General features: G+C 39.8%; 1 protein-coding gene across 1 annotated transcript in view; it reads right to left on the bottom strand.

The window, feature by feature from the left end:
- The window catches only part of MACC1 (MET transcriptional regulator MACC1), a 32,886-nt gene extending 20,823 nt beyond the window's left edge, over positions 1-12,063 (bottom strand). Inside the window, exon 1 of the mRNA XM_055803761.1 lies at positions 12,025-12,063. Coding sequence (XP_055659736.1) covers positions 12,025-12,063 — 39 coding nt within the window. The remainder of the gene's footprint in view (positions 1-12,024) is intronic.
- Positions 12,064-12,327: the final 264 nt, after the last annotated feature.

Below are 12,327 nucleotides of genomic sequence, written 5' to 3'. Positions count from 1 at the left end.
AGAGGATACAGTTTCCAGAGAATCAAACTCAGGTTAAGTAGCAAAGTAGTTCTTAATCAGGAACTGACAATCAGACACTTATGAGTTACATGTTCCATTGAAATAATTAATTTAAGGGCTGAGCACAGGCAGGGGCAAAAACCCTCTTGACTTTCAACATTTAAATGTCCCATCTGAACCAGTGCTGTGACGACAGAAATCCTACAAGAGCTGGGCTCTCTTCACAGCATCAGGGCAAAGCAGAACATGCCAAGGAACTCACCTGCAGAGAAGGGCCAGTGTTTAGTTGCTCGTAACTTTTAAAGTTCTCAAAATTATAACTGTAATTAACAACAGGTTTTAACCACCTGTATCAGCTGGATATGTTAAAAATACGTAGGATGGGTTTTCGATGTGGCTGACACTATGCCAGGACCCACTCTTGAACATCCAACTGTGGAACTAAATTGCCTGTCAGTATGCTGCATGGATACTGACACTTTATTTTGGACAGAGGTAGATTGAAGATGAATTGGCAAAAATGCAGCAAGAACCTTGAAGGAAATCAAACCTGATATCCAGGCATATAAAAGGTGCCTTTACTCTTCTGGTTTCAGCAAACTGAGGTGAGTGCCTGGAGAAAGATACCAGGGGACACTGCAGTGGGCTGTGCTAGTGAAGAGACGGGGAACTAGAAAGGGCTCTTTCCATAAGCATGACAGACTTCTGCTCCTGTGGAGGGGAAAAACACATCAGAAAACCTGCACTGTCAGGTGAACCTTCTCATATGGAACCACTTTGGTGTTGGTTGACTTGGTGGAGGGACAAAAAAACCCAACAGAAAACAAAACAAGAAACCCCACAAAACATACAGCACTACCACCCCCCCCAAAAAAGTTAACACAGCAATACACGTGGTGAGTTTGTTTTGCAGTGTTTAAACTATGTCAGGCAAGATTTCAAAATGTATAAAGGAATCAAGAAGAAATCCCAGTTGCTGGGGGGGCGGGCGCTGAGCAGAGACTGGGACTCATGTCAGTCACTTGTTCCATTTCTTCTGGGAAATATAAAGAGAGATCAATACTGAGAGGGCAGAAACGACAGAAGATGGGCAACACGTGACCAGCTCAACACAGAAAAAAAATAATAAAACAGGCAACCACCTGTGTTGGGAAAATAATTCCATTAAATATCATAGAAGAAAGTAATTTCATTTGGCAAGGAATCCTCTGGTTCTCATTAGAGGTTAGTTTAGAGAGTTAATAACTGTAAGCCTAATCATTCTTCAGTGCATCCACAAATTACATTTTACTCTACTTCACTGACCACATAACAGACACAGGAAACATGTAACAGCACAAATAGTATGTTTGATAGATTGTGATAATATTTACAAGGCAAGACTGATACCAGTTTTTTGTGTATTGATCTGTTTTGACAGAAGAACTTGTTTAACAGTCCTTGGCACTTCAGGAACACAGCAAAGAAAGCATCAGAGAAGGAGTCTTAATCACAGGAACACTTTCCAAGGTATACTGCAGAAAGTGCACCACTTCTTTGTTGTTTTTTATGGCAACTACAGTCCTCAAAGTTTGGTTGGAACTCTCCTCCAGCAGCAAGACATCATCGCATTTAAAACATTTGTGCCTGCATTGTTAATAATTGGCTGAGCTGTCAATTAAGCTACACCTGCCAATATATTAGTTATATTTGACACTTTAATTTTGAAGTGAGGTAGGGAGGGATAGTCATAAAAATTTATTTCATTCTCTAAAAGCCAAACCCAGTACCTGTCATTAAATTGCAGGCTCTCCATTCCCTTTACATAGCAATTATACATGCTCTTGTCAAGCAAAAAACCTCCTTATTTCTATCAAATGGGATTAATGTTTAAATGGATAGTTTCTCTACTAATGAAGGACATTAGAATCTCTGAATTGTACTTTTAACAACTTCTGATTAATAGTATTAATACTTTTACTTGCTGAAACAACAGGACTGCCAGATCAACTCTAAAATGGTGGTAATGGTCTAGCAACAAATAATGAAGTCAGAAGAAGATAAACCTCCATGCAATATCAGATCCCATTTAATCCATCTCTGATCACAGAAGACTACATATTTCAGAGGAAGAAATAAGAAATCTTACATATGAAAATGAGGAAAAGCTACTTCCAGTATTGCTGATAGTTTTATAATGGAAATGGGAGTGATTTGATCTTCAAAAAAACCCAAACAAATACATCGGTCTACAATATCATTGTGAACCTTCTTCTAAAGGAATGATCAAGCTCAATAAACCTGAGACAAGTTCACAACAAATTGCATGCCTTTATGTGTCTAAATTTAGTTCTTAAATCTACCTGCCTTACAGGCTCATTGATTGGACCATCTATTCCTACCTATTGAGAAGAGGGCATCTATACTTTTGTTCCTTACTGTTTGATATGATAAGGAGAATAACATGTCCAATCTCATCCATTTTTATGCAGCAGTGACAAAGTCACTTTTCAAAGATATTATCTTCTTTTTCAGAATTGAAACTAAGAATTGTATGAGACAGTTGTTCCAGAACTCCTCTTCCTCCAATCCCTACGTTGTTTAACCACATTCATTGTCTCCATTGTACCACAGCATCCAACTGTCTTTCCAGCAGCAGTTGTCCCTCTGGTGATGCATACCGTTAGCCTGGATGCAATACCTCAATGGAAAGCTAGTTTTCCTAGCCAGGAAAACCACACTATTATATTGTGATAGATAGTATTACCCACTGGAAGCATTTTAAGGCTGTGTATTCCCTTGTCCTGCCTCCCTGGAGGGCTCAGAGGCAGAAATCATTCCTGAGGTTCTCACCAGTTAGTTGGCAGACCTCCAAAATCAGTCAATGAACTGCTCGTACAGCAAATCAGAGAAGTCCCCCACGCTAGCCCAGGCAGTCCTATGCTGAGTTTAATCTTCTGTTGTCTCTATTCACCCCCCAAAAGCAACAGCACAGCTCCAGCTTGCTCTTCCTAACAGCCCTACCCTTCAAGCTGCTACAGGCATGCTACCTTCCCACTGGTTCTGGTTTTTCCTTCTCAGCCAATATCCCTGACTTTTTGAGGGCAACTTTTGATGAAGCAGCTGAGAGAGCTGCACTTGCTCAGGAATAGCATGAGCAGGCACTATAGACAGATGGGTGCCTGCCCATTCAAGAAATCTTCCCCACTCAACTCTATGACACTTTTCCATGCCATTTATCATGAAGAAAGCACTTAATGTTACTTCTTTGCATTTAATATGGCAGTGGTGAAAGGAGAAAGAAGGCATAAAGCTGTTGCTTGCTTCTTTCTTATTTCCCTCCCTAACACCACACAAGTGCTCTGGCTACAACACTGTAGGGAGTGTCTGTGTGGAGGGAATTAGTACAGGACAGAAAATGAGGGAGTCAGTAGCTCAAGCTCCACTCAAGTCACATGTCAAAGGGGAGAAAAAAAACCAAAACCAACCCCTAAATTATCATAAATTTCATCCTTTTATACACAAAGAATAGTCAGATTAGTTGAAGAAAAATTTTCATCTGCCTTAAAAAATCTGGATGATATCCTCACATAAAAATAATGGCTGGAGTGATGTAGTTACAAATTGCTTAGAAGGTTGGGCTAAGCTCAAACTTATCAAATTCCCAGACAATGCGTCTCAGATAACCTTGCAGAAAATCTTCAGGAAAACTATTCAGAAATGCTATGGATTATAGTTCATCAGCTTGAAGTCTGTGCCCCATTTTTATTTCATTTATTCTGCCTTAGTAAGCTTTATCATTTTTCAACACAGCTGAAGTTATTGCCTTTCTAGAAGCAGAGGGCTGCAGATCCATAACTCTTAGATATAATCACAGCAATTTCAATGTCTTATCTCCATCTTCACCCCTGGACTGTCCCTGTCATCCCCCGCTCCACACACACGCACCAAAAAAACCCTAAAATATCCACCATAACTCCAGTCAGTCCTGCATACCTTCAAGAATTTTTACATGCAGTAAATTCTCTTTTTTTTTCACTGATATGGCAGTCTATACTAGACCTGGCCACTGCAGCTTTGTGAAGATCCTGGTGTCAATCCCTTCTTCTGCCTCACCCTTCACAGACACCAAGCATGCTCACCTTCTAATTTCATGTAGACTGAGCAATCTCAGTATTTTATGCTGTTAAGTCTCCAAAAAGGCTGCAGTTCTTTGACCTTGCTGGCTTCCTACACAGAAAAACCTCGGGCATCATTTATCATACAAAACTACCTCTGCAGCATATGATGCTCCATTCACTAAAAGCAATAATCACCTGGTACATGAAGTGAAACTGCTATATAGGTTATTGTCAGACTACAGAAGTTACAGAATATTGATTTGAGACAACTAGGATATTTAAACATCATGCAAAACCACATTAATTTCACAACTATTATTCTGAAAGGGAATTTTCATGCACTGCCTAGAGTTGAAGTTTTTCTGGCTGCCGGTCTTGCAGAAGGGGAGGTTAATCTCTCCCTGTTGGAGGGAACTACCAACAGTGTCCCATACACTGGCTGTAGCAGACTGAAAGGAATAGACAACCATCTCAAATATCATCAGATAGCCCAGTGCACAAAGTCCCTACAGGTACCAGCACAGGCCATTTCATTTGGGATCAATGCTTCTGCGAAGCTGGAGTTCCTCTAGCTGGCCAGTTTCAGTCTAATCAGTTATAGCAGAATAACCTTTGCTTCAGACAGAAAGAAACCAGGTACAGGGTTACAAGTGAAATAAACTGAAATCCAGACCATACTTGTAACAGCTTTTCAGTACTTTGACTTTCCTAATTAGGAACCTGAAGGTACATGCTATGTGTTATCTCAGAGAATTCAGCCTATTCAGCAACACCTTCCAAATGCCATCCCTAAAGAAACACTTTTTGTGGTTTCATCTTCATAAGTTTATTGCCCTTGCTGCATTTGCACCAAAATGTGGGAGGAAACATTCACAGCTTTTCCAAAAGGTCACTGACTTTGATGATCAAAGCATTTCCCTACCCATCTCACCTCCTTGGCAGCAAGTCTTGAGTTTTGCACCCTTAACTAGCTCCTACCTCTCAAGATGATAAGGGTTCAAAATGTATGTTATGTGAAATATGGCAGAATTGTATATGCAAAATTCTACTGTTTGTTTTTTTTCTAACCAAATCTGTTATTTTATGGGTTTTCTATAGAGACCAACATACAAAACACATTTACAGTGCAGTTGAAAGACTGTTTAGATCAATGAGCTCACTCCTACCATAATGTATGTATCCTTGCCATCACTGCCAGAAGCTCCTTGATTAAAGTATACAAGTGTTATAATGTGCACATATCATTTTAACTAAACATTGAATCAACCACACACCCTGATATATGTTATTTTGCTTAAGATGCTTTTCCTTGGCTATAGTGAGACAGGAAACTCTTGTTATATCTCTTTGCTACAGACACATTTTCCTGGCTGTGCAGTTTAATGGATGAGATTTTCACTCTCCTTATGGTAATTATTCTTCTATGTTTCAGGTCATCGATGATTACAAGAAGATATTAGTGGAACATAGGATTCTCCAACAAAAAGCTGTCTAGTACAGAAGGAAAAGAAAAGCATGAGGTATGAAAATCAAAACTCAAATATGCTCTGCTTCCAAAGCTTCATCTAAACATTAATTTGTCAATTATTCTTGGAGATGCATGGTCCAAATGTTGCCCAGCATGTAATTTAGGTCAGCTCCTGACAGATCGCAATCCAGGGTTATACGTGGGTAGATTGGTTAGTCCATAACAAACAGCCATGTACAACTTTGCTCACAACTGGAATCATCATGACCTAAAAAACTTCAATGTATTGTTCTTCTGTTAGCATTTTTCTGTTAGCTATTGTCTAGCTATGCCACATCCACTGGAAGTGAGAAGTATCAGTCAGCAGATCATCAGAAAGAACATGTAAAGAGATCTAATTCGGTGCAATTCCTAATCTTCAGAATTTCAGGATATTTCACCCAACTTCACACCAAGTAAAAATGACCATATGCCCAGACAGCTTGACAAACATAGCTAAACAGTTTGTTCTGTTGTGAAAGTTAGTTCAGATAATTTTTTACAGTGCAAATTCATCTTATATTGCTGATTTTAGCAAGATTTTACACTGGTAAATCAATGTCTGTCATCATCATTCTGCATGCTGAATCACTGGCATCCACACAAGTAATTTTGTTTCTGAGTTCTCTAGAGAATAGCATTAACAAAACCCTAAGGTTTTACCCTTAATCCATTAACTTTTTGCCTGGAGGGAAAGAGATTGAGCTTTTGCTCCCCTTTCTCCATATTAGGAGAGATGTGATTTGCCACCTAAGAAATGTGCAGGTGTTTCAGCCTCCCAGATCCACCTGTCCCAAGAGGAACAGGGCTTAAGACACACAGATTTCGGTACCACAGGTATAGAAGCTCAAAACCTGGCAACTCCTATAGTTGCCAGACTGTTTCAGAATCACTAGATTTATTCACAGATTTCCAATCCAAAGAAACAAAGCAATCATCTTTATTCTTCCTATGCAGAATCAAGGCCATAAACTTCTACCTAGCTGTTATTCTGCAGTTAAACACTTTTTAATTGAGCTGAAACCATTACAAAAAATAGTTCAATTTTGAGCCCCAGAGCTGGTGTCTGCTTCTGTTGGGACCCAAACCAGGGGGTTCTTTTACATTTCCATTTCCTTTTCATTTATATCCCGGTAGAACTAGCTAGAATAGCATCCCTCTGATAAGCTTTGTACAAATACATAGCAAGGACAACCTGGTCACAAGGAACTGATTGTTTAACGCACAAGACAAGGAAGGGCAGGGATGGGAGGAAAGCTGAGACAGACAAGTTTACGAATGGAAAGACTAAGACACAAAGAGACCAATAGCCCCATTCCAGCATCTTCCACCTTTAACATTAAAATTGCATAAACATGTGCTAACCCCTTAAAAATCTGACTCCAAACAGCTTGTCCCAGACCACTCACGAAATCAGTGACAGAGCCCAGAATGTCCAAGGGCCATGGGAAGAAAACTCTCACCAAGACCACAAGGGCTTTGAAATGACCACATAAATATCACAAGAGGCCTTCTCTGTCTCAAAGTGTTCACACCCTGAAATGACAATTAACTGGAGAGCAAAGCAGGTATTCATAACACCTCCTGACAGCCTTTGGCATTGCTAGGTTTGGCCTCCCTTTCCACCTATGAGCAAAAATCGCATACCAAAATCAGATACACATCAACTGTAACTGTAGCTACATATAACAGGTAGCAGAAAATTACTAACATATACACACACGCCACGCGTTGTTTTCTCTCTTCCATGTTTTCATTCGCCTGGTAAGACAACTGACCAGTAGCCAAACTTAGACATCTGAGGTTATTTATTCCTTTTTCTAAAAAAATGACATAAATAAATAAGTCACAGTGATGGTGAATGCAACTTCCATTAAGTTCAGACTCCAAGCAAGTTGTTATTCTGTTTCTGTTACCATATACTACATGAGATGAGGAAAAGTCTAGCAAAATTTTTACTTTTCTGGGGAGCACATCAGTAGTGTATACAGTACCTCCTGCCTTTGTGTTTTGTGACTGGAGTACAATCATTACCTTTAAAAATACACCAGGGAATTCCAAGATATGAAAGGTTCTCACATATTTTCCAGATAAGTAGCACTTCTCTGCTCAGCCTTAGTAGTATCCACCTGACAGTGCAAGTCAGGCAAGTAACTGTGAGTGGGATCCAGCTGGCAAAGCATAAGTACCTGTGCTCTCTGGCAGACAAAAAGGTAATTCTGAGAGCCATTAAACACACCTTTTACTCTCCACTGATGAGATAAAGAAATTATGTTATTTATGTTAGGATGATGCATGCACTAAGCACATACAACTAGAATCACATACATACCTCAGAGTCCAAATAATTCTGAGTGCTGCAGAAAAAAAAGCAGTTATCTCACTGGGGAACCACACTAGTTTCCCACACTCTCCTGAAAACTATGTGTAGTTTAGCTTGAAGGCTTTTAAGTTTGATTCAATTAGCGTAACCCATGTCCTGTGTCCCTTCTAGCTGTAGGACTAGACAGCTTTGCTCATTTTCCATTGGAAAATGAGGAGACAGGTTTGAGTTTAGCTTTCCTCTTCTCACCCCTTAAGAGACATATTATGAACACTTCAATCAGAAGTTGCTTCTGCTGAGAACTGTTAGATAAAAAACGAGATTTTATCAAGTATATTTGTGATGTTATTCATTTCACTTGATGGTTTTACAGAACTCGTTGGAAGCAAGTTAACAATTCTAGCACAAAGCTGAAGAATTAGTGTCCACACTAAAGAACAGACCAAATTTCAAATACGAAGAAAGAAAGAAACAAAAGAAAATAAATAATCACTGAGTAGCACAACAAACTTGCATTACGCATGTTCGTAGTATAATGTCACATGCAGCAACAGGTGACAATTTGTGCAGCAGGAATTAGGGCAGTACAAGGAATAAATAGAGAATTCTTCTCTCTGCTGCATCACAGCCCTCCTGCCTTTACAGAGATCCTGTTAAATTAAGACTAGTGTATCAGAAGGAGTAAACTAATAAAAAGGTTATAATCACATCATAGGCTTTTCTTCTGGGCTCAGAATTGGTATTGCATGAAATCATGTATGAATAAAACTAAACCATCCAAAAGTCTTGCCATCTGCCTCCCCACCAGTTATTTCAGCAAAGTAATTTCCTTTTAATTACACAGCTTAGTATATGTAGAAATACAGCTTATTCTCCACATAAATACGTATCCAAAGTTAGTCCTGATTAGATCATAGGACAAAAATTAGGCTGTAGGATTTGCCACTGATGTCTCACAAGCTTCGAGTCTACTGGAGAAACTTTTGGGGGGTTTTCACAGTTGTAGGCTCAGATGAGAAATCAAACAATTTCTCATCAAGTTGTTGAACAAATGTTTTGTGATGCAGCCTATTGCAGCCAGTGGGAAAGGAGCTGCTTGCTTTGGCATGTTTGCAAGATGACTGGCACAACGGACAAGCAATGCTGTTGGCAGTTCAAATTAGTAAGTAGAGATGCAACCTGAATTAATACCATTTTATCTAACTAGAGGTCACTGCAGATTAAGGTATGAGCCAATACATTTAAGAAGCAATTTAAATACTTCCGAACTCACATTTAACGCAGGGAAGTATTGTGCCTCCATGGAGAGAGAGACAGAGATTAAATAACAAATTCAGAGCAAGCCTGGGATAGAACCAGGGTCAAGTCTCCCAAGTTTTTAAGGTATCAGACAAGAGACAAGATCATCTGGCATCGTGCTTGTGGCTAAGCATGCTCTTGGGGATGCCATCTGACTGGGTGGTTGGCTGTCTGTCTGCTCCAGAAAGCAGCAGTCCTACATCTCCTTTGCATCTACACTGGTGCTTATCTGGTCTCACAGGGAGCTGGCCCAGGCGTGATGAGTCAGTGTTCACCTGTGCTGGCCTGTAGGAAGTAATGGCAAGGTATGAGAAAAGGGACTACCCCATTCAGCAGCAGGTACCCATTACAGCAGCTTAAATATAGTGCAAGAACTCACCCAGAGTAAAATGGCAGCTCCCTATCTCTCAAGTACATTGCAAAGAGGCACATAAAGATTATCAAGTACTCCAAATCTCCAGTGAAGGCAGACTTCCTCTAATAATTCAAAAAGATCCTTTCCCCATTGAGAAAGCTGAAGAAAATGGCAAAGTGATTCAACTATTTACATTTTGGACTCAAACATTTGTCATCCAGAGTCTTTTGTAAATACATATCCCAAGCAGACCTAGAGGACTTTCTTCTGGGCTGCTAGAATACTCACTGTGTTTCCAGAACATTTCAGCCTCCAGAGTCACTCCCACAGCAAGGGGGAGGCAGCATTTGGGGGCATATAACACAGCTTTCAGCTAAATAATCAGCCAACTTCCTGAGCAGGCTGGCTTCCGAGGTGAAGGTCAGCTCTGCAAGGAAAGGACTCCTGCTGTTACAGAAATTAAGCAGTATATGCCTGCTATAAAGTTCCTTGAAAAGAATGTCTGGATACATCCAAACCTTAAAGCTTTTTCTCTGCACCATGAGGACACCAAAACAGAGCCCAAAACATCACCTGCTGCAAGCTATAACACTTCTTTTTTTTCAGTTTTCTGAAGTTTTCAGTGGTTCAAAGCCCCGATTCAGCTTCACCACTGCTCCTTGTTAGGGAGGTGCTCCAGTGCCTCCACTTATGGAAGTATACAGTAGATACTTTGAGTGAATTCTGGAGGGCGAGAAGGGAAGGTCGACAGAAACTGATACGCATGTTTGCTCACAGACAAAAATTACTGAGGTTATTAACACTACAGCAGATATGAAGAACTACTGGAATGCCTGATAAATTGGACAGCATAAGATTAAGTTTGCTGTAGATAAGAACAGGAAGAGGTGCTTTCAGAGGAGCAATTTAAAATTACTCATACCTGTTGATTTCTAAACTCGTAGATTCTTAGAAAAAGCTCAAGTATGATCCTCAGCGGTTTAACAAGGCTGTTTGCTCAATGAGCAGAAATAAGATACTGGTCTGTACTGAGAAGCAGATGAAAATATGGTAAAATATTGCAGAGCCAATACATATATATGTTTTCCATGAGTATATGACCTCACATTTACTCTGGAATTCACTTTCTGGAAATTAAACAAAAAAAAATCCAACCAAAAAAAACCCCAACCTACTCCTGAAAATAGAGTTGAAGGAGATTAACTGAAAAGAATTCAAGAAAGAGGGTAAGTGATGAGAGGAACAGGCTTCCATGAAAGAAGTTAGAAGAGATAGATGACCAAATCAGACTAAACTTTTTGTGGTAGCAGCACAGTATGGGAACATCAGAAGAGGGATGTTATTGAAATAGCTCATTTTCTCCTCTCCAGTCATGTTCCATTTCCCATGGTGGGATCTGTGAGGTAACTTAGGGTCTTATGCAGAGTTTTGTAGAAGGGATGGGAGACCCTATAGCTCCAGACAAAGCCATGCTTACTCTTTTACTATTTTTTATTTGCAAGTACACACCATAGCTTGTGGTGCCCAAGTTTAATGTACTGCAGCTGCTGCTACCATACAGTTCAGCCCTTCAGACAGGAGGACATCATTCAGAGACCATCAGATTAGGCTGACTAAATGGCTGTTCTGTCCAAAAAGCCAGTCATCTGGCTTTTACAGCAACATGATTTATATTGCTGCATTCTATGTGCTTTTGGTGTTTCTTCCACCTACTTTGTATTCATATTTCAAGGGTAGACTTCCCTGCAGGGGCTTAAGCCAAAGTTTACAGTAGCATAAATGTGTAGTTTCTCAAGAAGCTTGAGTTTATCTGTTACGAAAAATAGAGAGGAAAGGCATCCAACTTCACAGGTAGTGAATTTCAAAGTTTTTGTTTCCTTGAATACCCTTCATAGAAATCTCTCAGAGACAGCCAACCAAACACAAACGTTCCTGGACAACAGGCTGAAAATCACTATAATAAAGAGTTAAAGGGAGGCTGAATTGTGCAGTTGAATCCAATTAGCCATTCTCATAATGAGGGGAGAAAGCGAGGGAAGAGAGACAGCACATTTTAAACCAAACATTTATATTCTCAGTAAGCCTTCTATTGCAATGTATAATTAGCCTGTTGAACACATTCCCACAGGATATTGTTGTACTATATAGTTTAGTGAATATGACTGTAGGTATTCCTTGTTTCTAGTATACCCAAGGTAAACACTATTCTATGGCTTCTAGCATGACAATAACCAGCTTGTACTTGTGTTGTAAATCCCATTGTGTATCTCCCACCCAACACAGACACTGTGCAACTGGTTTCAGTACATAAGTTCAGCATTGGAACATTTCATATTAACCGATGTCAAATACATGGTTCTGGGCTAGGGAAAGTATTGCCAGTGTGGCAATTTGTGTCTCCCAAGATCTACCCAGTACAAATGATCCCCTCCCTCCTTACCTCCCTTTCTCGCTTACTTAGGAGGATGCCTATTGCCATTTTGTAGTAAAGCCAGTAAAAAATTATTCCCAAGCTGTTAAGATTTTGAGCTGTCTCCTGAAAGAAAGAAATCTATATCAAAGAAGAGGTGTTACTAGCCAAGTGGTAATAACAGGTGGGAAGAGAACAAGAACTGTTTCTTTCTTGTCTTTCATTTAAATGTTTCTATTTTTAAACAGACCAGCCAGCTCTGCTTATTTTTTTGCCATAAAGGGAGTTGGTTCAAGGTCTGTCAGCATGATAGGTCTTGCCTCCATTTAGCCT

This window comes from Falco peregrinus, chromosome 5, assembly GCF_023634155.1.
Source record: "Falco peregrinus isolate bFalPer1 chromosome 5, bFalPer1.pri, whole genome shotgun sequence".
Lineage (NCBI taxonomy): Eukaryota > Metazoa > Chordata > Aves > Falconiformes > Falconidae > Falco > Falco peregrinus.
Note: the sequence above shows the minus strand (reverse complement) of the source record. Positions and strands in the feature narration are given on the sequence as shown.